At 37.3% G+C, this 25,562-nt stretch overlaps 1 protein-coding gene across 2 annotated transcripts in view; it reads left to right on the top strand.

The window, feature by feature from the left end:
- The window catches only part of Triqk (triple QxxK/R motif containing), a 64,568-nt gene that overhangs the window by 23,202 nt on the left and 15,804 nt on the right, over nt 1-25,562 (top strand). For both annotated transcript variants that reach the window (XM_075966942.1, XM_075966941.1), the window contains one exon: nt 10,812-10,890. In XM_075966942.1, coding sequence (XP_075823057.1) covers nt 10,830-10,890 — 61 coding nt within the window. In that variant the 5' untranslated portion in view covers nt 10,812-10,829. The remainder of the gene's footprint in view (nt 1-10,811; nt 10,891-25,562) is intronic.

Genomic DNA, 25,562 nt, shown 5'->3' with positions numbered 1-25,562 from the left:
GTCTTCTGTGAATGTATACTGATAAACATGTATAAATGAATAAGAGAATGTTTTGTGTTGATTGCCAACTAGTAAATGTAGTAGGATGAAATTAGAATGACATTGTTTGTCAACTGTCAGATTTTAATTGATTCAGTACCAATAGATGCCTAACAATAGCTTCAATTTGATGAGAAGCAAGATGAAAGACATGAAGTTTCAAGACTTATTGTGAATTATTATAAAATACAATAGTGAAAATTCTAGACTCACAGTGATGAGGGAATAATCTGTGTCCTTCCTGGGATGGCCCTGGCTTCCACATGACACAGTGTAATGGCATTCCCTTTCAGGTTGGATTCAGGATTGTTTAGATGGAAAATTGTGTGATTGACATTTTTATAGGTATCTGTTAAAATTATTTTACAGAACTAATAGATAAACATATCTCATAACAGTCTTTATATCTTCTTTAGTAACCAAATGCTTATTGTTTTTTAGTAATAATCCTTATAAATTAGAGCCTTAATAACTAAGCTTGCTACTTCCTGAACTTTGCATAGAACAGAATTTGCAAGATAAGTTTATATATAATTTTAAAAATCAGACAGTTAGAAATTAGGGACTGTGGTATATCCAAGCCCTTCTAGAGACTGGCAGAACACATGTTAAGACTGAGGAAGTCTTCAAGAGACTTTCAAAGTCTGCCAAGTTCTCTAAGACTGGAATTTGTTCATGTTTGCTTGAATGTATAATAAGGAAATAACATTGTTTTATCCTGCTGTGAGAACCAGCCTTCAGCAGCTGAGGAACTGAGAGGGAGCCACAGAGTTGGTGAACTAATTACTCAATTTGACTGTTTTATCTGAGGGACTAAAACTTAACTCTCTGGGGCCAGTGAATGCGGCAAAACCTAACTCTCTGGGACTGGCAAAAAGGGGAAATGCACACATACATACTTTTAGGTCTCCCTATCATCTCTCTCATCTCTCTGTTTCTTCCCTTACCTCTGTCTAGGTATTTCCCTTCTGTGCATCATTGATTTTTCCCTTACGGCTTATATACCATAGCAAACTCTTTCAAGCAGTATAAAAATTACAATGTGACTTCATTCTACTTTCAAGTGAATGATTACAATGAGTACAGGTAATAAGAATGTTTCCCATTTGCCTTAGATGATAAAACATTTTACATATCACAGGTGAAAAACAAATTATCCCCAAGAACCCACATGCATTCATGTCCAAGCAACATGTTATAGAGTAACAGAGTGTAAGCAAGCAAGGTGTTTTTCTCAGCCAGTTCTTTCTCTGTTAAGCTGCATATTGTGGTTACAAAGGAAAGATAAATTATTTTAATATTTATCTCAAAAGAAAATCTCATAAAAATCTCTAATGAATCACAAATCTAAGCTTTTATATATGGAAAACAACCAGTCAGATCTGCTTTAAATCCGTAGAATGCATACCCATTCATCAACAGTTTTTTTATATCAGGAAGCTGAGAGCAAAACTAGATGCAAGGAAGTAATCATAACCGTTGATAACCAACCCATCCTAGCAAGGAAAGTACGTCAGCCAGCCACAGCCAAGCTGCCGTTGTCTGTGTTCCCTGACCTCAATGAGTACCTTGTTCAACTACCAAAAGTTTTTCTAAACTTAAAATTGTTCCTCAAGATTTTCTACCTCAAAGCTATTAACAGAAACATCTTAACCTAGCCTCAAGTCATTTAAAGACTTGTTTTAGCTGTGATGCACATTGAAACCACATCTCCCAATATTAAGATTAAAAGAATCTGAGTTAGCTTAGCTTCTGGGACTCAGTTGTTTTCCTGAATCATTAGCCTAAGCCACAGTCTATAATGCTCTTCAATTCCCGACCAGCTGACATTTCCTTGTTCTTATTTTTTATCCTTACAGCCTGTGCTTTTTCAGGGGCAGGAGCAACACTATATCCTATATTAACCTGTATTAATTTTCCCACTAAACCAACTTCTCTATTTATTTGAAACCCTAAATCGTCAAAATTCTATTTAAACTAACAATCAGACTTAGGAAATAATCCACAGGTAAAAATGCCCAATAGAACAGGATATTTCTATGAGATAATCACTCTACATTCAAGGCAGTTGGTATCCCCCACACCCATTCACAGCATACCAGACACCCAAGAAAAATGGTAGCGGCAAACACGCAAGGGCACAGCAGAAGCAAGAGACATTCTGGAGCCGAATCCTTCGGGGCCTTGCCTAGCCAATATTCACCCATCAGTGCCTTGCATTCTGGTGGGCTGATCTCCTGAAGTCAACTGCTACCAGCTGTTTTAATTAAGAATAATTGGTTGAAAATAGTGATTCTGATAGATTTAGAATCTTTCAGAAAATTCCATCTGCATGGAAAACCTACTTAGATATTTCCTGCTAGGTGTACTTTCCTAATCTTTGTTTTAGAGAAATGTAACAAAATCTTTTTAAAAAGATTTATTATGTTTTTAATTATCAAAGGAAGTGGGAGAGGAGCTTTGTGAACTAAATGCAGTACCCAACCAGAAGAGGGCGTCAGATTTCAGGGTAACAGGCTGAGCTGCCAGACTTGAGCCCAGGGAGTTGAACTCTAGTCCTCAGCAAGAACAGAAAGTGCTTCAAACTGCTGAGTCATCTTTCCAGCCCCTATTAAACATCTAGTCCGTTACAGTTCTCGAATATTATGTTAGAGCCTAAAATGCAGAGTTCATGTAAGATTATAAGTGGATATGTCTGCTGTCTTGGGTTGTCGCTCTTTTTCTGTAGCAATGAAGTGTCCCAAGACTAGCAACTCAAGTGAGACAGGATCCACTCTGGCCCACTGTCGTAGATCACGATTCATCACAGTGGAGGAAATGAAGGATCGGTGCCTCAAACAGCTGGCTGCGTCACACCCACCATCAGGAAATGGGAATCAGTGCTGACTTAACCTGCTCACTCCTTCCACACACACGGTCCAGGTCCTCAGCAGCAGATGATCTTGATTCTGATGGTGGGGGAAGTTAGGAAGGGTGTCAGATGCTCTCAAACTGGAGTTAGAGATACTTATGAGCCACTTTGTGGTGCTAGGAACTGAATCCCAGTCAATTGGAAGAGCAGCCAGTTCTCTCAGCCTCTGAGCCATCTCCTAGTCCCCTTTAGAAACTTCTTTATTAAGGATTTCTGCCTCCTCCCCTCAACCGCCTCCCATTTCCCTCCCCCTCCCCCGGATCAAGTCACCCTCCCTCATCTGCTCTAAGAGCAATCAGGGTTCCCTGACCTGTGGGAAGCCCAAGGACCGCCCACCTCTATCCAGGTCTCCAAAGGTGAGCATCCAAACTGCCTAGGCTCCCCCAAAGCCAGTACGTGCAGTAGGATCAAAACCCCACTGCGATTGTTCTTGAGTTCTCAGTATTCCTCATTGTCCTCTATGTTCAGCTAGTTCGGATTTATCCCATGCTTTTTCAGACCCAGAAAAAACAAAAAAAATAAATAAATAAAAAGAGAAAAAAAAAACAATGAGACATTAGCTCAAATAAATAAATATGTTGTCTATAAAAATGAAAATACTATCTGAAATATGAAAAAATAAATTTTGTTAGATGAAAGTTATACTTGACTTTAATTTTAGTTACATTAGATATCAAATACAAGTCTTTCATTTTTAGCCAATAATTTAGAAAGCCTAATCTCCAGCTCATGATTTTCCATTCTTCCAATCTTCTCACTCTGGTCACTCAAAATCTTTGATCTGAGAGGACATTTCAGTCTCAGAATATTTTCCATTTCCTAGAAGAGCTACTCGGCACCCTACTTCCTTTTTAGAGCTCAGTATAAAAATCTCTGTAGCACAACATAGTAAAACATAAAATACCAAGTGGAAAAGTAAAAAAAAAAAAAAAGAAACTTCTTTAAAGGAACAATTTACATGAAAAGTAACCTTTATTTAAAGGCTAGTATAATTTGTTTGATTAAAGATTTTCTTTTCTCTTTTGTAAATGCTTGAACTATCTTTATTAGGTATGTCCACACCTTTGGAAGCATAGTTACACCGTTAGATACATACTGTGTATGAGCACAGGCGTCCTCACACATGTCGTCTTCTAGCATGTGCAGTGGATGAGTAGAGGCCACTGTCAAGGGAATTTCTCTCTCAGTTTCTTCACCTGGTTTTTGAGGTGGGGTCTCTTTCTGAGTCTGTCACTTGCAGTTTTGACGAGGATGACTGACTAGCCATCTCCAGGGATCTGTCGGTTTCTGCCTCCCATTCTTTGGTTTACAGGCATGAGTGGCCATGCCTGTTTTTTTTTTTTTTTTTTGTTGTTGTTGTTAATGTTGGAGATTAGAACTCAGAACTTCGTGCTTTCACAAGCACTGCTAGTCACTGAGCAATCGCCCTAGCACGGTTAATGACTATCATTTGATAACCACAAGTTCATATGAGTAACCCAGCCAATATGTAGTTAATAACCTATCTCCTTTGGAAATGTAGAACAAGAAATTAGAAGTTCATTCTTTGCTTTCTCTAGGAAAGCTTTATTCAGTTATAATGGTTACTTTCATGTTTGGGAAAAGGGTCACTTTTTAAAGATTGTCTCCCTTATATGGCCTACTCCTATTATATTGTTGCAAAGTTTAGAATTATAAAATTTACTCCATTGGTCCCAGGTAATGTAGCATCAACTTCCCTCATAAAGAATGTTATTAATGACACACACAGGCAGCTTTCTGTCTATTCTGGGCAGTATAAATTTAATGTGTTGTTTTCAAGTTTGTCATGTGTCCAGATGCTACAACAATCTGTGCATTAAAAGGCATCAAAAGAAAAGAAAGCAAAAATATTTGTGGATTTTTTTTTGATGGGTACTGAAAGATTTCTGATACAATTATTTTGAAATAGCCAGTTCTGTTAGGTTTGAGAAAAAACAAGTGCATTGTTTTTTTGTAGTTATACATGTTTTATCGGCTGGATTTATAACTCTCCTCCCTCTCAGCACAGATCCCATGTATGCTTCTCCTATATTACTTAATTTCTGTTGGTGGTATTACCATCTGTGTAGCACAGTATTTTGCCAAGCATGGGCTTTGACTACTTACATTTGAAATCTCTGGCAAAGAGGAGGTGTTTGTTGAAGATCCTTAGCCCCTCCCCCCAGCCCTATTGAGTATTCTCTAAGGTGAGTATGGCCTTGGACTCTGCATTTTAATGAACTATGCTCAAGGCAGAGAATCATTGCTCTTGTCAGTTGTTCTGCCTCATGGAGCCATCGAGGCTGTTTCCCGGCTCTAAGGTATCACTTTGTTTCGTGGGCTGCTCCTACAGTGGATTGCCTTTGGATTTCCTTAGCTCTGTGCTACCTCTGAAGTCTATCAGTTATCCCTCACCTCCCAGTCTATGTGATGATAGGAAACAGTATCGAATTTGCTTCTCTTACTACACAAAACCCATTGATGCTGCATCAGAAAGCCTATCAAAACTCAAAGCCTCAACCATTTAGTCATGCTGCCCAAGCAGGTTTCCATCCAACAAAGAGGCTGAAGGGCATCACAGTCCCCTGTCAGGCCTCATGCTTTCTTCCAACAGTTTTACAGATGACAGCATGTAGAAGCGTTGACCGAGAGCTTGTTAGAAAAAGCAGTGGTCGTCAGATTTCGTGGTTATACCTATACTTGGAGGTATGAGTGAACTAGCACTGGAGCCTTGTGACTCTTAGTCGCTGAGATTCTGATCCAGCAGGGCTGGCTGAGGGGCTGGGAACCTCCTTCTTAGTGGTTAATAAAGGACGGATGGACAGACATCTTGGCAGCTGCTGTCCTACCTCCTTTAGTCCCTTGTGGTTTATAATGCCCCTGCTCCTTGAGACCTGAGACTTTCTTCTGGGGTCTGACTTCTGTATAGCCAACCTTTCCCAGGGATGGATTTCCCCATTTTACCCAGCCCCAGTTAACTCGTGAAAGGTCCTAATATTCTGTGTCATCTTGAGATAAACCTAATTCAGGATCGGACACATTTGTTTACTCACTTTTCAGGATGACCTATTTGGTCATATGTCCTCCTGTGAACATTCATGTCCCATATACACTCCTGGTAGTTTATGGCACCCCCTGTATTATTTTATTGTCGAAATCTTTCCATCTGTAAACATGTCATTTCACCTGTTTTCATTTAACCAGAATCTCATCATTTTAACAAAGTCTTTTTGTTTGTTTTTTGTTTTTGACATTATTCAAGTACCCTAGCCTGACTTCAAGGCTGACCTTGAATTACTGATACTTTTGCCTCTACTTCTAAAGTTCAGGAATTAAAGGCTATTGCACCACTAAGCTCATCTGTAATTAATATGTGGATAATCATATTAATTCCATATTTATACTCCTATATCATTTTCTTTTTAATATAGATTTAAAAAAGCAAGGGTAGTCAAACAAAACTCCAGCTCATTTGTTTACAACACTTGATTCTAATTCCTTCAGCCTTCCTTTTATTATCTGTGGATATCTCCCTCCTCCCATACTCTTCTCAGTTCAGAGTCTGTCCAAGCTTACATGTATCTCCATGTCCCTTCACTTTCTACTTTCATAAGGAAAGCTTTATCCTGTCCCTCTCTTCCTTTAGTTACTTACCATTATGTTATCAGCCACGTTGGCAGTTTTGTACCAAATTTGGCTCCATCTCAATAATCAGTCACGACCATTTCCACATTCACCTTTAAAGATTTTCCACTCTTCTGCAATAAGATGGACATTCAGTTTAAGCCTTTGATTAATTTTAACGCCAAAGTTGGCTCCTTCATCTCACCAGAGCTTTACTGTCTACTGACATGTATAGCAATACATTCTGATTACCTCTGCATTCAGCCTCCTTCTATAGCTTTAGACCCCAGAGTGTGTCTCTTGGCTGCTCTTCATAGTTCATTTTGTGTGGATGACAGTGAGGGTAGATGTGTACATGTGAATGCTGGTCCCCATGAAGGTAGGAAGAGTCAGGCAGCCCTGTAGCTGGAGTTACAGACAGCTGTGATCTGTACAACATGGATACTAGAAGCCAAGCTGGGGTCCTCTGCAAGAGAGCATTTCCCTTAACTACTGAGCCTTATCTCCACCTCCATTAAACAACACAACATATGTTTAGACATACTATTACAGAAATTGCTGTTTATACAGGCCTAGTAAGCATTTGTAAACAGGAATGCCATCTTCAGTCTTAAGTATAGAGTGTAAAATTTTAATTAACTAAAATTTTAATTTTCAATTATTTTAATGTATAGTCTATGTTTTGAATAACATTAGTATTCTTTCTTTCCTAAATATGTTATCAAGTTTCAAGAATTTTAAAAAGTTTTCTGATGACTTAATCTGAAATAATTCCCACACAACAAAATACACAAATAATAAATAGTAGCTTATTAATCCATATTTTAGTTGAGCTGGGTCTCAGAACAGTTATCTCCTCAGGGAATGCAGTGTTCTTCATAAAAGAAGGTGATGAGACATAGTCCCTAAGGAATTAAATTGTGAATATGATCTTGGTTTGTACATGCTAATATAAATCTGTTATTCCCTTCCCACATCTATCACAACACATTTTAAATTGTGGCTGATCTCACATGCAAATAGCTGTCTTATTATAAATCGTGACTGTGTGTGCTAATGTCTCCCTGGATTTCTAGGAGTTTGCTATCATGTCATCAAAGCAATAGAAATGGGTGATGGTTACTGCAAGGCTTTGAAGAGGGGAGAAAAGTCAGAATATTGTAGAATATCTAGATGACTGAAGCACTGACAGTTTGTGCCATTCAGATAAACAGGCATGCTTTTAGATCATTTTAAATACAATTAGTACATTTATTAATGAAGCAAAATACTTCTCACCATTTTCTGCTTGTTTCACCTAACAAAATTTTGTCATATTCAAATGTTTTGTATGATTTTTGTTTTTATTTTTACTCATCATTTTTTTGCTGAAAGAATAGAATATTTTTCAAACACAAGAAGAAAAAATTTTGAAATTCTAATCAAGTATTATTATAAATCATTGAAATAATTAGAACCATAATTGAAAGCCAGTTTTTTTGTCTTTTGTCTAGAACTTTGAAATTGAAATTTTGCTGGTCTTTATATAAAATAAGTTCATATATATATACATATATATAAATATATATGTCTGTTTACAGCCTATAGACATTTATGACTTTAGGTTTGCTAATTTTTGGTATGATGTTATGTAAAGAACATTTGGAAATGAATAAAGTTCAATTTCCTTCGGTCACCTTCAGTCAAAAAATGGGTTTTTTTTTCCTACAAGTAATGGATCAATACAGTACTTGTCTTGTAAGTGTTACCATTGTCAAATGACCAGGAAGGGAAGGGTAGTGTGATGAATAGTCATTGGGCACACAGACTTAGCAGTTTGCTGAGGTTTGTGCATTTAACATAAGCATATTCCATAAAGAAAAAAAAGCTATATTAAAGAAAGAATATGTGTTTTATGCATGTAAACTAACTTCTCTCTTGATATGGATACATCTTCAAGCTCCACACAATTAAGATTAAAATAATGACTCCACTTACTATTAATAAATGCAAACACTATGCAGAATAGAACTGCTATATGAATACATTATATCTATTGACATTATTTATGACTTGTCTTGACAGAACTATTTTTAATGTTTTGATTAATAACAAGTAAGACTGGATAGGATTAGGTGCTATTTAGTTTCATTTAGAAAACTTTAAGTATGTGTCATCTTAGATGCAATAGCCCCATGGTTTATTGGAGACGGACTTACTTTGACTTTCTGTTGTTAGTGGGTATTTTACATTGCTAAATTTTGTTATACCGTCAATCTGAAGATTGTTATTATAAAACTAAGCTTTGAGATGATCTCATGCTTTTCTCACATGTGGGTAGAAGTTGCCTCTTTGGGAGGTCATTGTTAGCTGTCTCCATCAAGATGTGTAAAGAATGTGTTGGGCTTGAGCAGACTTCAGGTGTCCTTGGTCTTTGAGATCCCTTAGTAAAGTTCATTAGGAAAAACCCCACCAGTTTACTCAGAGCCTGAAATAGCTCTCCTTCTAGTAATCTAGTTCAAACCCGAGAAACTAGAACAGATTGCTCTGTCTCAAATTCTGTCTAGGCTAGGAGAGTTTTTTGTTACCCCTGCCTTTTCTACTATAGACAGCCTTGTTTGAGCCACACCATGACCACTTTAGAGGAACTTCCCGAGCACCTGGGATATCTCCTCCTTCGGTGTACAGCAGGCATCATACTGTCCAATTGCTCTCCATGGCACAGCCTCAGCTTACTCAGGGGATGAGGACCAGGCGTTGTTTTCATCCTCCCACCCCTTTACTTAAATAGTTTCCTCATCTTTTGCTAAGCTTCTTACCACTGATATTGAGTTCCACATGCCTATCATTTTACCACAGTTTCTTTCTTCTGTATAATTCCATATGCTTTTAGTCTATTCTTTGGAAGTCTGGGCTTCTGTGTCTCATCCACGTGTCTGTTCTGAGGGGACCTGAAATAGGAGATTCGGCACGAGAGTATTGCTCATCCTCTGCTCTCCTGTTCTCTTCACCATCTCTCTATCCTTCTCTTTTCTCTTCCCCTTCTCTCTCCCTGCCATCTCTCAGATGAGAAATATTAGCTGAACTTTGTTCTTCAAATATTTTTCTATTTTTTCCTCCTATCTGAATTTTAGAAGTTAGCTTTTCCAGCTTCTGAAACTCCAAGTTCTTAGAATTCCCGTGTCTTCATATGTTTTCTATTTATTATTTTTAATTGAGATATAATTATTTAGCCCCCCTGCTTTCTTTTCCCCTCTACCCTAAATCTCCAAACCCCAATGAATGCTTAGGGCAGGAGAGTCTGCTTCTTTCAGGGATGCTCTCCTAATTGGTATCTAGTGCAAAGTAGTCAGGCCTGAAACTATATATACTCAAGGCACACTAACCAGAAAAGACGGATTGTATTTACATATTTGTGCATATATATATGTAGCAATAATAGTAGGAGGCCTTTGTGATTTTAATCCAATGCAGACTTCTTGCTTGACCATATGTTTTTCACATAGAACCACACTAAAAGGAGTAAGGAACAACTTCTAGTAACCGATGTTTGCCTTAGTAAACATTTGAGACTTCAGGAGATATGCCTACAAATAACTAGTAATTCACAGGAGAATTTAATTCCTTTCTCAATGATGAAAAATTATTAAAAATATTTCCTCCACACCATGGATAATCAGGTTTCTACAAATGGGGCCTTCCAGATTTATATGAGGGCTCATTTATCTTCCAGTGCATTAGGGGGAAAGAAAGAGAATGCATGGACATGCTTGTGAGGTTGCACACTGGGAAAGTGGGAATGGTCGTACCTGGTGGTGCTGTCTGTTGTTATGTTACAGGGCGCAGAGCAGAGCACCCTAAACCTGCCCATCTCGGCCACATTTGGGAGGCTTTTGATGCAAAGTTCAAACCGTCCAACTCACCTACTGTAGCCTTTCTATTTTAATATAACACAGTGGATAAGTGCAAAGAGAATTTCCATTTACAGATACTATTCCCTCATATTCTGCATTGATTGAGCTTAGTTCTTGATAAAATTAATGTAGCCTAGAATAAATGTGTGAAGATTTTATCACCAGTAATTGTATATCTGATGATTTATTTGAAAGTTTTCTTGTCTTTGCAGATATCTATTAAGTTAGGTCAGCAGATTTTTGCTCATTGTTTTTTTTAAATGATCTTAATGAACTTTTGGGGGAGTTTTCAGATAGTTTTTATAAAAATGTTTCATTGTAATTATTTTCTTTCTGTTTAACAGGTATTTTGGAGATCAAAGATGGGTAGAAAAGACTCTTCCACTACGAAACTTCCTGTTGATCAGTACAGAAAGCAAATTGGTAAGCAATGAGCTTCTGTGAATATAAATACAAAAAAATTATGTATATCAATTAAGGAATACATTTTCTGTAATATATACAGCTCACAAAAATATAAGAATAAAGAACCACCTTGTAGGTTTTTAGGTCTTAGGAGGAAAAACAAATCTAACCCTGGCTCCTAGTGAAGAATACACTGCATGGTATCTGTTTTCTCTAGTGTAATTGTGAGTTTATCAGTGGAATAGAACTAATTATTATTGTTTTTAGGAATAGATGCTGTTTTACAGTATTTTTCATATCATTATTTGATAAGGTATTCCTTTATACACATTTAAAAAGATAATTCTGTTGCTTCACAATGGCAGTGATGTAATTATTTCAGAATAATACATTAAAATATTCTGAATAAAATATAAGTGCCATATGTAGAACTCAGCTGAGAAAGGAGAAGAACTTTTCAGGAGTCCTAAGTGAAGACTTAGGGAGAGAGAAAGATGGTCATGAATATCCCAAGGGGTGCTGTCCTAGTATCTAAGGATATGCTTGGGATATTCATCACCATCTTTCTCTAGAGAGAAGACGGCACAGAGAAAGGGCAAGAAGTAACCGCTCTAAATGCACACTTTCTCTCTAAGTGCTCTTGAGTGTTTGTGTACAGAATACTCATGCTCAGGGAAAATCCCGAGAGTTTAGAGAATTTGTATACTAGGGACATGTTTTTTTAAAGAAATGCAATAAAGTAGGAATCAGACATTAAACAAAATCGTCTTCTTCTCAACATGACACTCCTCTTCTCTCTACCTCTACCCAATTAAACAAAAAGTGATTGATTAATAAAACCTCTTCAAGTTATTGAAGAATAAAAAATAAATTTCAATTGAATTCAGATAAATAATTAAAAATAACTGAAACAAAAATATATACATCTATTTTATAATATCTCTAAAGCATGCACTCTGTAAATTAAAAATATTGTGAAAAAGACATATAAAGTAAAATTCATAGGTCATGAATAAATTTTTATATTTTGTATTATGTAGAGCTACATAAGATCTGCATATATATACATGCATACATGCACATATAAATACATTTGACTCTATAAAAGTCAATTAGAATATCCATTATTCCACATAATGGATAAGTTTTGCATAAGCTAAGCCCACCCAAAGTGTACCTATCAATTTTCTGTTGTGTTCAATATCACTAAAGGTAGCCTATGTTAGACCTTTAGATGTTAGGACTTGGTTCTCTTTGACTTTCCATCTCTGTCCTTCATCTTGGGTAACAACCAAAGATATCCATTACTTCTTTTTTTATTCTTTCCCTTTGAGATTATACTGTAATTACATCTATTGTGGAATATGAGATGAAGGTGTGTTAAATTTGTTTATGCTGTGGAACGTTTGTTTAATGATGCAAACTTTTTTTTTCTTTGGTTTTTCAAGACAGGCTTTCTTGGTAGCTTTGGAGCCTGTCCTGGAACTAGCTCTTGTAGTCCAGGCTGGCCTCAAACTCACAGAGTTCCGCCTTCCTTTGCCTCCTGAGTGCTGGGATTAAAGGCGTGAGCCACCACTGCCCGGCTTGCATTCTTTAATGTTGTATTTGTTTAACTCTGTGAAGCTGTGTTAATTTGCCAGTCTAAAACACCTGATTGGTCTAATGAACTGAACGGCCATTAGCAATAGCAAGACAGGAGAAAGGTAGGTGGGGCTGGCAGGCAGAGAGAATAAGTGGAAGGAGAAATCTGGGATGAGAGATGGAGGAATGAGAAGATGAGGAAGAGAGGAGGACATCAGGGGCCAGGCACTCAGCTACCCAACAAGCCATGGAGTAAGAAGCACTTCTCTCAGCATTCTGGGCTTCTGAGCTCTCCCCGAGATTATCAGTTAAGCTCTACTCCAACATGGACGGCTCTCCTTGCGTGCAGATCCAAACTCTTTCCCATTCCTCCTATAGATTAGCTCCAAAGGCCCCCAAACAAGTGAACCCCTCTCCTGCTACCAGTTTTCTGGTACTTCCTTTCATCATTGCTACGACAAAATACCTGGCAGAAGCAACTTACGGAAGGGTTTATTTCAAGTCACCATTCAAAGGATACATTCTATCATGTGGGAGAGGGCATATTGATAGGAATATGTAGTAGTAGCTGGGCGCATTGCGTGCACAGTCAGGAAGCAAAGTTGAATGAATGCTTCTCAAGTCTCGTTCTTTTATTCACTCAGAAAGCTCAGCCAATGGTGGAGGACTGCACAGTTCACTTTGGATATCCCCTCTTCAGTTAAACCTTTCCAGAAACGTCTTCACAGACACCTCAAGAGGTCTGTGTTCATAGTGATTCCAAGCTAGAAAGGTTGACAATTAAAATTAACAGTGGGATGGATACAGTTTCGTCTGTATTCATGGAATTAGTATCAACTTCAGCCTTCTACTAATTTGTAAATGATTTTAGCCACCATTTTTTTCTAAATTTGACAGTAATTTTTGTTTTGTGATGTCTTTGTTTAGATTTTGAATATAAATTAAAGTGGCTTAAAAATAAAATGTCCTCTTCTCTTTTGTGGGAGAGTTTGAGAAGGAAGCTGTTTCCTGAATGTGTGGTAGAATTCATCAGGAAAGGCATCCAGCATTGGGTGCTTTTAGTCAGGGACTTCTGATTCCTGATTCAGTATCTTTATTTCTTATCTGTCTTTTTAGGTTTTCTGTTTATATCTGATTCCTTCTCTGTACCACAAGCTACCAGCCATTTCTAGGAATATATCCATGTTTACATAAATATCCCCATTTCTTCTAGTTATTTCGTTTGTTGGCTTATAATTATCCACAGCTATGCTATGAAGTTTTATGTCTGAGTTTATTTTCTGGAATTTCTCCCCCATCTTCATTTTAATATTTGTTCACTTTCCTTGGTTTAGAAAACCCCTACTCTCTTATATTAATGTTTTTCCTACTGCATCTTAGTCTGAATTTTATGTGTTTCTTATATAGTATTTAATATTTTTTCCTATGCTTACTTAGCACTTAGTTTACTGTTTTATAAGTTTTGAGCTATTTCAAGTTGTTTGGTTAGAAAGATTCTTTTTAGTGCAAGTAGTTATTATCATAAACACTACTCTTTGCTATGTCAGTCCAGTTTTGCTGCTTTAACAAACTAGACTAAACCCAATAGTATGTAAAGCAGAAAGGTTTGGGAAGCAGTGCGCTGCTGGCAGCTTGTGTGTGCCTCCCTGATGTTTCTTAACACACCATCAGATATTGCGTGGAAACTGAGAGAAATCCTGTGTCAGCTCAGCCTGTGTTGCTGTTATTACAGCCACCAGTCTCTCTTGGCCCTGCATAACCCCGACTCTCTCCTACCTCCAAATGTTAGCAACATTTGGATTGCGAATTACATCTCAGTGTGAATTCCAAACTGTGGCACCTACTTTTGCTGCGTGTGGGTAATTTGTTCATTTTCACGTGTCACAAAATGTTTCTTTCACTCAGTGATTATTTAAGAGTCGTTTACTTTCACATCACATCTGTGGATTCTCCCATTTGGCTTGTGTAACTGATGTCTAATCTCATTGTATTCAGAAAAGATATTTTGAGGAGCTTAATTTTTTTATGTTCCTGAAGAATTGTTTTGTGCTGTAGCACATCCTGGAGAATGCTAGCATGCCCTCAAAAAATGTGTAATCTCTTACAGCTAGACTGGACACCCTGCCTTATCTAAGTCCACTATTTACATCTTGTAGATCTATCCATAAATAAAGCTGCACACTGTCAGTACTTTGTCTCCTCTTCATAGCCATCTTTCGGTTCATGATCTGTTTGTGTATCATCTATCATCTACCATCTGGCTATCTATCTGTCCATCTTTCTATCTATCATCTCTCCATATATCCTTCCAACTATCTACCTACCTCCAAACACATATATGCGCGTGTAGGTATAGATGCATATGTATGTATGTACTTCAAAGTTTAGTTCATATAAACAATTTGCCTTTCATGGGTTTCAAAGTGCATGGATTCAATTAATCTCAGAATGAAGATACAATAAAATTGTATCTGGCCTTAACAATACCAGGGTTTGTTTATCATCATCATTTTCTAACCAGTGCAGCATTTATAGGCTTTGAATTGCATTAGGAACTACACAAGACTAGAGATGTTTTGAGGTCTACATATTAGCTCTGTGTTACAGAATGCATAGGCACCATGTGAGCTCCAGGAAGTGCACATCTCCTGAAGGTCCTGGAACCACCTTCTGAAGACTAAGGAACAGCTACACACTTTTATAATAAAGACATCATTCTCTTTAATTGGCTCACTCATAATTACATTATGACTTTTTCATTGTCACAGTTTTCTTTAAGTTTATTTTTGTCTGCTGCCAGCCGAGTCCCTCTGCTTGCCCTTCGTGGCTCAGGTGCTCTCTCCCGAGCTCTCTACTGCCCCTACTCCAGTAGCCTCTGTTCTGTGATGACACCGCTTATGCATCATTAAATCTAAAGGAGTCTCATCTCGAAGGAATGTAATGTGTCTCTTAGAAGTCCACTCAGCTATTGGTTTCTTTATTGGTACACTTAATCCATTTACATGTAAAATAATTGTCAATAGAACAGAAATTACATTAGCCATTTTGGTGTTTTTTTTTTTTCATTTTTCCTCCCTTGCTGTTTCTTTGCAATTTGATAGGGTTTTTTAATGCTATAAAGTCTTTATCTTATTTTTGTATCTACTATTTATATTTGTCTCTGGTTTCCCAGAGCTTGCATGAAACATAAAAGCCTAGCTAAAACTGGTAACGACTTAAATTCCTACAGAAACTGTGAAGAGTGTTTCCTGTGTTATCAGGTTTTGATAGACGCCTTCTTCTATGTTGTCAAGTTTGGGAGCTTATATTTAGTTACAACACTACTTATGCTAATTATGGTTTTCAGATATATTTTATATGTTATATATACATATTTAAATGTGACTGTTTAAGAAAGAATTAAAATGTTCTAAAATTATGGCATTTTCTATTTTTATTTAATTTCTTTTTGTCACTTAACATTGAAAAATTAATGTTTATTCTTATTTTATTGTTTCATTTTTCTTATGACTTAGAAAAAATATTTGAAAAGTTTTTCTTCTGAGCTGTTTTGCTTTTAAGTAGTATTGGTAATTCCCTTTGAAGCTTTTTTAATTCTCATGTATGTTTTTTTATTCTTCCTTTTTACCTGGACTGTAATATTTGTTTTTCTCGTGTGTGTGTGTGTGTGAGTGTGTGTGTGTGTGTGTGTGTATCTTTATTTTGGAGAAACAAACTTATTTTACAACATTTATGGTAACCAAAAGTTCTTTATTCCTCCAGTTTCCTCTTATATTTATTTAAAGTTAAATTTTCACTAGTTTGCTCCCTATTCTAAATCTCTGAAATATTTGCATTATATTTGTTCATTCTTAAGTATTTAAAAACTTGGATTTCTTTCTTTGTTCTTGGGATTTTTCTTTATTTCCTGTTTTTTAGTATTCATCGAGTTTTGACCACATTCAGTATTGTTCTTATTTCTCATATATAATTATTTGTATATATTGCATTCTAATATTCTTGAAGGCAGATGCTCTTATTTTTTATTTGTATGTATAATGATGTTTAAGGGAGGCCCTTAATAAAGATTTGCTTATATATCTTTAAATATTTTATCTTTGAGATTATAATAAGGATATTTCTCCCTTCCTTTTCCTCCCTACGAGCCCTCCTGTTATCCCCTCCTCCCTGTCTGTTGCGGGAGGTCCTCCCACTCCTCCAGCCTATCGCCGCTGAGATACCAGCCCCTTGGGGCGTGGTCTCTCTCCCTTTAAAAAAGCGGCCACTTCCCTCTCCTCTCTCTCTTCACTTCCTGCTCCGCCGGCGACTAGACTCCTGGTTGCGTTGCGTAGAGGGCCGTTGCCTGGGACAGTGATCTGTAAGTTTTTCCCCTTTAAATAAATATCACCTTATTAATCATAATCCCAAATTAGTGTGGCATTGTTTGTGACTTACGCCTTCATTTGGCGCCCAACGTTTGGTTTTAGAACCTCTCTCGGCTCGCAGCCGCGAGTTCGGCTTGGCGGCCGGAAGTTCGGCTTGGCGGCCGCAAGTTCGGCTTGGCGGGCGCTTGTTCGGCTTGGCGGGAGCCCTTGCTTCCTCAGCTGCTGCCTGTGGATTTAAACTCCACAGGCCCGCGTAGTCTCTGCCCGCGTGATTTGCTCTTTTCTGAGTCGTTTTCAAATCTCCCTTGCAAGCACAGCTCTTAAGTGGCGCAAACCAGAGCACGCGGTTGCTGAAAGCTGCAACCCCTCAGGGTGACTCTGTCACGTGGAGGCATAAGTAGCTTCCAGATTGCTCTTCTCTACCCCTGGATTCTAGGTTTCTGGTTCCATCTCTGGAATTGATTTAATTACATTTACTTTGTTGAGCAACTTACATTTTCCAGTTTTTAACAAATACTAGGCGGACTCTGAAACAGGACCGTGTTTTCGTCGAGACTTGGCAACAGCGCCACCTGCTGGATAATAGGTAATATGGCAGTTCTCGTTTCCAACGCGAATTTTACTGTTCTGGTTACCAATACAATGGGTTATATCATGCAAGGTTTATATGACTATGGGGATAACTTAATTTACTGGTTACTAGGTTTCAGTATTCTTTTGAATATTCTATCATTTAGGAAGATCATGGCACTCCTAAGAACCATACAATCTTTACTAGAAACTCATGCAGGTCAGGAGATTCAGGATTCAAAAGAGACAATAATAAAGACAATAATAAGAAGACTTGAAATGATTGAAGAAATGATTGGAGCTGGTGAACAGAGTAATAAGGCACAAGGACAGGATACAATGCCAACACCAGCTATTAGAACTGGCTTACCAAAGGTTTTAGCAGCATACCCTATACTTAATTCTGACAAAGCGTCAACTTCTAAAGGCTCAAAGGGAGTCAGAGAAGCTAGATGGACGCCAATAGCAATGAATGATCTGAAAGAAATTAAGCAAGCTGTTGTTAATTTTGGCTTGCACAATGCATATGTAAAGGAAATGATAAAGACTTGGGCTTCTAATGCTAGAGCTATCCCCCATGATTTCCATCAGTTAGTGTCTGCAGTTTTAGATAAGGGACCTTCCTTGATGTTTGGAATTTATTTCAGAGAAGAATCCAAACATATGGAACAGCAAGGAAGAGCAAAAGGTATTGAGGTTTCCCAAGATCAAATTCTTGGTGCAGGAGAATATGCTGATCCACAGGTCCAAGCTCTTTATGATGATGAAGTACTGTGTCTATGTCACCAAGCAGCTTTAAATGCTTTGAATAGGATACAAGATCCAGCAAAAAGGGTTGAATCATATACCAGAATTAGGCAGGGACAGAGAGAACCCTTTATTGACTTTTTGCAAAGATTGATTAAGGCTCTGGACATAGGGGTAACAGACCCAGAATCTAGACGAATACTTCTTGAATCTCTAGCTTTTGAGAATGCAAACATAGAATGCAAAAAGATAATTGGGCCTTTAAAGTCTAGATCAGCACCTATGGATGAATGGATTCAGCATACGATGAATGTTGAGACGTTTAGCTATAACGATGAATCTTGGGTAGGAGAAGCGATTTCCACAGCAATGAGGAGACATCAAACTGCCAGGTGTTTTAATTGTGGTAAATTAGGACATCTGAAAAGGGATTGCAGGCACAGAATTTCTAGGAATATTATCTCCTCTGGGAATGACAAAGATAGGAGACCTAGGCCTTCAGGTATATGTAGGAGATGCGGTAAAGGCCGACATTGGTCCAATGAATGCAGGTCAACAACAGACAAACAAGGCAACCCGATACCGTCGGGAAACTCCTTGAGGGGCCTCTCGCAGGCCCCCAAGCCAACAGTGGCCCAGTCATTCCCAGTCACAGTGGAGAACGTGCCTCACCAAGAAAATTAAAAGCTCCAATTTCTGCTGTAAAAAGTAATACTGGTCTAAATGATGAAATCCATGTGGAGGATGAGTCAAAAAACCCAGTTGGACAGAGTAAACGTATATTTTGGCAGACTTCTATTAATGATCAAAGACCAAAGCTAAGAGTCTGTATAAATGGCACTTTTATTGAAGGCTTATTAGACACAGGTGCGGATGTAAGTATCATTACCCCAGAATCTTGGCATCCGAATTGGCCTCTTCAAGAGGTAGATGTTCAGTTCCTGGGAATTGGAACCCTATCTCGTGTAAAACAAAGCACAAGATGGGTTGAATGCATAGGGCCCGAAGGGCAAATAGGAAGACTAAGGCCATATATAGCCAATATTGCCATAAATTTATGGGGCCGTGACCTGCTACAGCAATGGAATACCCAGATTAACATTCCTGTAGTTCCAGGAACTCATAATTCGGGGAAGGATATGATGAGGTATTATGGAAAAAGGTCACTAGCCATTCAGGCTGTACAAGAACATACAGCAAATACCAAACCTTTAGAGGTACCAACAGCCCTACCTTTAAAATGGCTAACTGAGAAGCCAATATGGATCAAACAGTGGCCTCTAGCTGAAGATAAACTACAGGCATTGGAACAGCTGGTGCAGGAGCAACTAGATGCTCACCACATTGAAGAATCAACCAGCCCTTGGAATTCTCCTGTGTTTGTTGTAAAAAAGAAATCTGGTAAATGGAGAATGGTGACAGATCTAAGAGCTGTCAACAAAGTAATTCAACCTATGGGCTCACTACAATCTGGAATTCCTTTGCCTTCTCTGTTACCAAAAGGATGGCCTCTTATAGTTATTGATTTGAAAGATTGTTTTTTCACTATACCGTTACAAGAAAAGGATAGAGAAAAATTTGCCTTCACAGTGCCTACTTATAATAATTCTCAGCCCAATAGGAGATATCAATGGACTGTCCTCCCACAGGGTATGCTCAATAGTCCTACACTGTGCCAATATTTTGTAAGTAAGCCATTGGAAATAATTCGTAAACAATTCCCCAAGTCCATTATTTATCATTACATGGATGACATCTTGTTATCTGATCCAAATAAAGATACTTTAGAAAGGATGTTCGAAGAAGTAAAGAAAGTCTTGCCTAGGTGGGGATTACAAATTGCCCCTGAAAAGATTCAAAGAGGAAATTCTATTAATTACCTAGGTTACAGAATAGGGTTAGAGAAAATTAAAACGCAAAAGGCACAAATTAGGAGAGACCGGTTAAAGACTCTTAATGACTTCCAAAGATTGTTAGGAGACATTTCCAGTCTACGACCAGCTGTTGGGATAACACCTGATCTAATAGTTCATTTAAACAAAACCTTAGATGGTGATAAAGATTTGAATAGTCCAAGAGAACTGACAGCTGAAGCAGAAAAGGAACTGACAATGATTGAGGAAAAATTACAGGAGGCACATGTGGATAGGGTGAACCCAAATCTTAGCTGCATCCTAGTCATATTGCCTTCCAGAATTTCTCCTACAGGGATTCTAATGCAGAGGGAAGATATTATTTTAGAGTGGATATTTATACCTAATAAACCAAGTAAAAAATTAAAAACTTATGTGGAAAAAGTCTCTGAATTAATTATAAAAGGTAAGCTGAGACTTCGTCAACTAGCAGGTATAGACCCAGCAGAAATTATAGTGCCTTTTACTACTGAAGAAATAAAAAAGTTATGGGAAGACAATGAACCGTGGCAAAGAGCTTGTGCTAATTTTTTGGGAGAAATTAATAGCAACTATCCCAAAAGTGGTAGACTTAACCTCATAAAAAGAACTTCTTGGATTCTTCCTAGAATTGTACGTGATGCTCCAATAACTGGAGCCCGTACGTTCTATACTGATGCAAATAAATCAGGGAAAGCAGGTTACAAGTCAGATGAATTGAGTAAGGTGGAACAAAGCCCTTATAATTCTGTCCAGAAGGCAGAATTATATGCCATTCTTATGGTGCTAAGGGATTTTAAAGAACCTCTTAATATAGTTACAGATTCACAATATGCAGAAAGAGTTATCTTGCATATTGAAACCGCTGAATTTATACCAGATGACACAGAGTTGACTTCATTGTTTATCCAGGTACAAGACATAATCAGGAACAGGCTTTGTCCGATGTACATAACACACATCCGGTCCCATACAGGTCTGCCTGGTCCTCTAGCCCAAGGCAACGCTGAGATTGATCAATTATTGATTGGAAGTGTGTTGCAGGCCTCAGAATTTCATAAGAAGCATCATGTCAATAGTAAAGGCCTAAAGAAAGAATTTTCCATTACTTGGCAACAAGCTAAGGACATTATAAAGAGATGTCCTACTTGTTCTTTCTATAATCAAACACCGTTGCCTGCAGGGAGTAACCCAAAGGGCACTAAGAGAAATGAAATCTGGCAGATGGATGTGTTCCACTTTATAGAATTTGGTAAATTAAAATATGTACACCACACCATAGACACGTATTCAGGTTTTCAATGGGCTACTGCCCTGAGCTCAGAAAAGGCTGATTCAGTAATCACACATTTATTGGAAGTTATGGCCATCATGGGTATACCTGCGCAAATAAAGACAGATAATGGTCCAGCATATGTATCTAAGAAAATGAAACGCTTTTTTGATTATTATAATATAAAACATATTACAGGTATACCAAACAATCCTACAGGTCAGGCAGTTATAGAAAGATCAAATCGTACTATAAAGGATATGCTGAACAAACAGAAAGGGACTGAAAATACCCCCAGAAATAGATTACATAATGCTTTATTAACCTTGAATTTTCTTAACGCTAATGAGAAAGGAACGACAGCAGCAGAGAGACATTGGATAATGGAAAAGTCTGCTGAACTAAATCAACCGATTTATTTCAAAGATGTGCTGACCTCTCAATGGAAGCCAGGAGATGTGCTACGTTGGGGAAGGGGTTTTGCTCTTGTTTCCACAGGAGAAGAAAAATTGTGGATACCATCAAAATTAATAAAGTTTCGATTTGAAGAGGAGAAACCTCTTGGAAAGGAGAAATGACAACTTATCTACAATGATGATATTCATACAGATGGTAAGAAAAACATATAGAATGGGGGCAGGGTTCTGTTCTTATCTCCACAGGAAAACACTCATCTTTGAAAAATTCAAGGGACCCTGGATATTTGGATACTGACAGATGGAAAAATACCTGCCCAATAGGAAATATCAAGAAAACCGAAAGGGTTGTGTAAGTAATATTAAACCATATTTCTAAATTTATAAAGCTGGTTTTGAAGTTGGACTCTGGCTCAGTCCTTCTCCAATTCCAAGCCTGTTAGTAAGAGAAAAACCCAGAGTTTCTGGAGTTTCTGTCTCATGTCAAGAGCCATGATGTGGGACAGAAAGAAATATGAGTTTAGAAAACATCTTTGCTTTTCTTCATATCTATCATACTTTTCATTGAATATATCTATCATGTCTTTCATTGAATATATATATATATATATATGTCTATATGATTAATGCTTAAGTTTTTCATAATGAACAATGAGTTTTTCCTGAAGTGACATTTGAAGTTTCCAGGAAGAAGATGGGGCCCCATAACAACAACTCCACCTGGTTGATATGACGTCATGATACTGATAGCGCTACAACAAGACCTGCTTTGGGTACCAGCTGCACAAGACAGTTCCAACTTGGTTAGCTGAAATGGTGCACATCTTATACAACATTTTGGCCAGACCTGCACAAAATACTCAGAGACTATTGGCAATTTTAAAAGACATTGATCTTGAAATTTAACCATCATTTTACTTTCACAGGATCCCCCAGAAAGAAAGTCGCCCCTATGACAGCTGGAAGTAATTTTAGAGGACGACGTCCCCTCTCCCAGTAAAGTTTGCCCTTGGGTTTAGGGACATCATTTAGGGGTTGATTATAATTAGTATACGATTGAGGGTTGGGGGAGGAATTTTATAAGCTCAGGGATCATTTTGAAAAAAAAAAAAAAAAGAGGGATGATGGGATAATAGATTTGTAATTGTGAGTTACTGTTGTTAGACAAATATATTGATATAGATTCTTGTATATTGATACAAAGTTAAATTGTATTGACTATTGTATGCATTCATGTTTCTACCTCTGTTTAAAACATTTTTTATGTATTGACATATATTGTATTGTATATATTTACCATATTGCAGTGTACATTTCTACCTCTGATTAAGATACTTATATAATGTTCGTGTATTGGTATATATTTACCCACTGCAATGTATATTTGTACATTGTTTATATTTGGAGGTCATTGTCCTCATTTGTTTCACAGTCGTTTATTGTCTTAGTCTTTAAGTTAGATAGATATTGAGAATTATATAGACTAATAGTCATCTAAGTTTGTCATTTATAATTAGACTAATCAGGTTCTTTAGATATATAGAGATTATACTCAGTATAGATAGATAGTCTTCAACTTCTTCAAAGAGCTGTAGAAAATGGCCTTTAATCTAACTCAGAGTTTTGTGGTAGTGAGACACAATTGCTCCTGGCAACACCACTCTATTCCCGAGAGAATGTTGAGCACCAAAGACACTCCACCTGGAGCCTTTCCTTTTGGCAGAACTGGCCTTGGGGCAAAGAAATGCCCATACCTCAACCACTGACAAAGATACAGAGCGTGCATCAATGGATAAAACAGGGCTGTCTTATCCTGCCAAGACAGGGTAAGATAGTTTTGAAAAGTTGCTTGCCTTTGAAAATGGTGTGTCAGTTATGTTAGGCCTTAGCCAAAGTTGGTTGCTTCAACGCTGCTAATGTGACTTTGGGTGATTGCCTAGGTAGCTAGTTGTCTCTGTGATTTGATGCATGTTTTGGAAGTTGTTTTACTGAACTTCCTAATTACCCAGGTAACATTATTTCCCTTCTCAGATCTTTGATGGGGTTGAAGACTATATAAATGTAGTTACTTTCTCTCATGACTTGGCCAAGTTATTTATTATACAAGACCTAAGCTAGTTAGAATAGGATATTTGTACTTATTGTATATAATTTCATAGTAGGTTTAGAACTCTCTTATTTAAACAGAAGGGGGAGGTGTTGCGGGAGGTCCTCCCACTCCTCCAGCCTATCGCCGCTGAGATACCAGCCCCTTGGGGCGTGGTCTCTCTCCCTTTAAAAAAGCGGCCACTTCCCTCTCCTCTCTCTCTTCACTTCCTGCTCCGCCGGCGACTAGACTCCTGGTTGCGTTGCGTAGAGGGCCGTTGCCTGGGACAGTGATCTGTAAGTTTTTCCCCTTTAAATAAATATCACCTTATTAATCATAATCCCAAATTAGTGTGGCATTGTTTGTGACTTACGCCTTCACCTGTCTTTCCAGTTCATGATATCTTTTTTCATTGTCATTGCATGCACATATGTGTGTATGCACATACATATTTCTAAATGTTACCTGCTAAGTCTGTAGAGTGTTTATCATATGTAGGTTCATGGCTTAGCCTTGGTGCTGGGTGACCCCTGGTGCTCCCTTTCCTGGAGAGGGCGTCTTGGGAGCCTGTCTGTAGCTCTTTGTGAGGGATGGAGGCCTCGCTGTATCCTTTTTCTCTTTGGAATGTTGTTGTTGTTGTCCTTGTCTGTTTAAATATTTTTAACTTAGAAACTTGCTAAAAGATATAGTTATGTAACTCTTGAGACATTTTTGTCTTTTCCCATGCTTATGCATTTTTTATCATAAATCTTAGTGATTGTTTATATGATTTAAGTCATGTTGTGGCCTTTGCAGTGTATGGTTAGTGTCTAAAGGTTCTGTCCATCATGGGAAATCATTTGAATGACCTATAAAACATCATTAAACTGAAAGTTTGGCCTGATATTTACATGTTTCTCTAAATTAATTTACCAGATTATTTATTATAATCCAGATGTCTGTAAAATTTTGAATTCTTTTAATTTTACTATTATATTACCTTTATCTTTTAGGAAACATGTGGTATTTTATGTGACGTTCATTAACAAAAGTGATATATGATCATGGGTCAATGTTTCTAAATTTTTCTTGTTATGTAATAATATCACCAGCATGTTTATTATTTTAAGTAGATATTTTCTTATGAGTATTTGTAATTTTGTTTATTTTTAAGATGTCAAAAAATGCAAATTGTTTGCTGATGTTTATATAAATACGCTATATAAATACGCTAAGAAAGACTGTTGAGTTTTGGTTTCATAGTGAAACTTCTGCATGTGCACATAATATGTATATGTAAAATTCTACTGTGTATACAGTAAAAATTCATTTTTTAGTAATAAATTATCTTGCTCTTGTATTTAATTCTATAGTACTAGAAGAGATTTTAAAATATTTTTGACTTTTGAATAAAGGAGGAGGGATTTGAAGCAGTTGAAATTATTCTAAAAATGTTGAAGTCAAGATAAATGCCTTTACTGTTGATTAGCAAATATTATTTGTCAGTACTTTTGGCATGCTGCAAATAACTCATCTTCCAATAATTCATTTGAATAATTAAATTTAGATTGCAAATTTTTCTTTTCAATATTTTGACTGTTATCTTTCTTCTTTTCTTTTGTATCTTAATTGGTGTGATCTATATAAATGGACAATAAATTATATATCTTTGTAATAGAGATCAGACAGTGAATAGAACTTGGTATTCGTCCCAGACAGAATTATGATTGAGTGTATTTGAAAGATTAAAGCACTGAATTTTCTTTATTTCTAATTAAAGGC

The sequence above is a fragment of the Microtus pennsylvanicus genome, chromosome 3, assembly GCF_037038515.1.
Source record: "Microtus pennsylvanicus isolate mMicPen1 chromosome 3, mMicPen1.hap1, whole genome shotgun sequence".
Lineage (NCBI taxonomy): Eukaryota > Metazoa > Chordata > Mammalia > Rodentia > Cricetidae > Microtus > Microtus pennsylvanicus.
The sequence above is the reverse complement of the archived record's forward strand: the minus strand, read 5'-3'. Positions and strand labels throughout refer to the sequence as shown.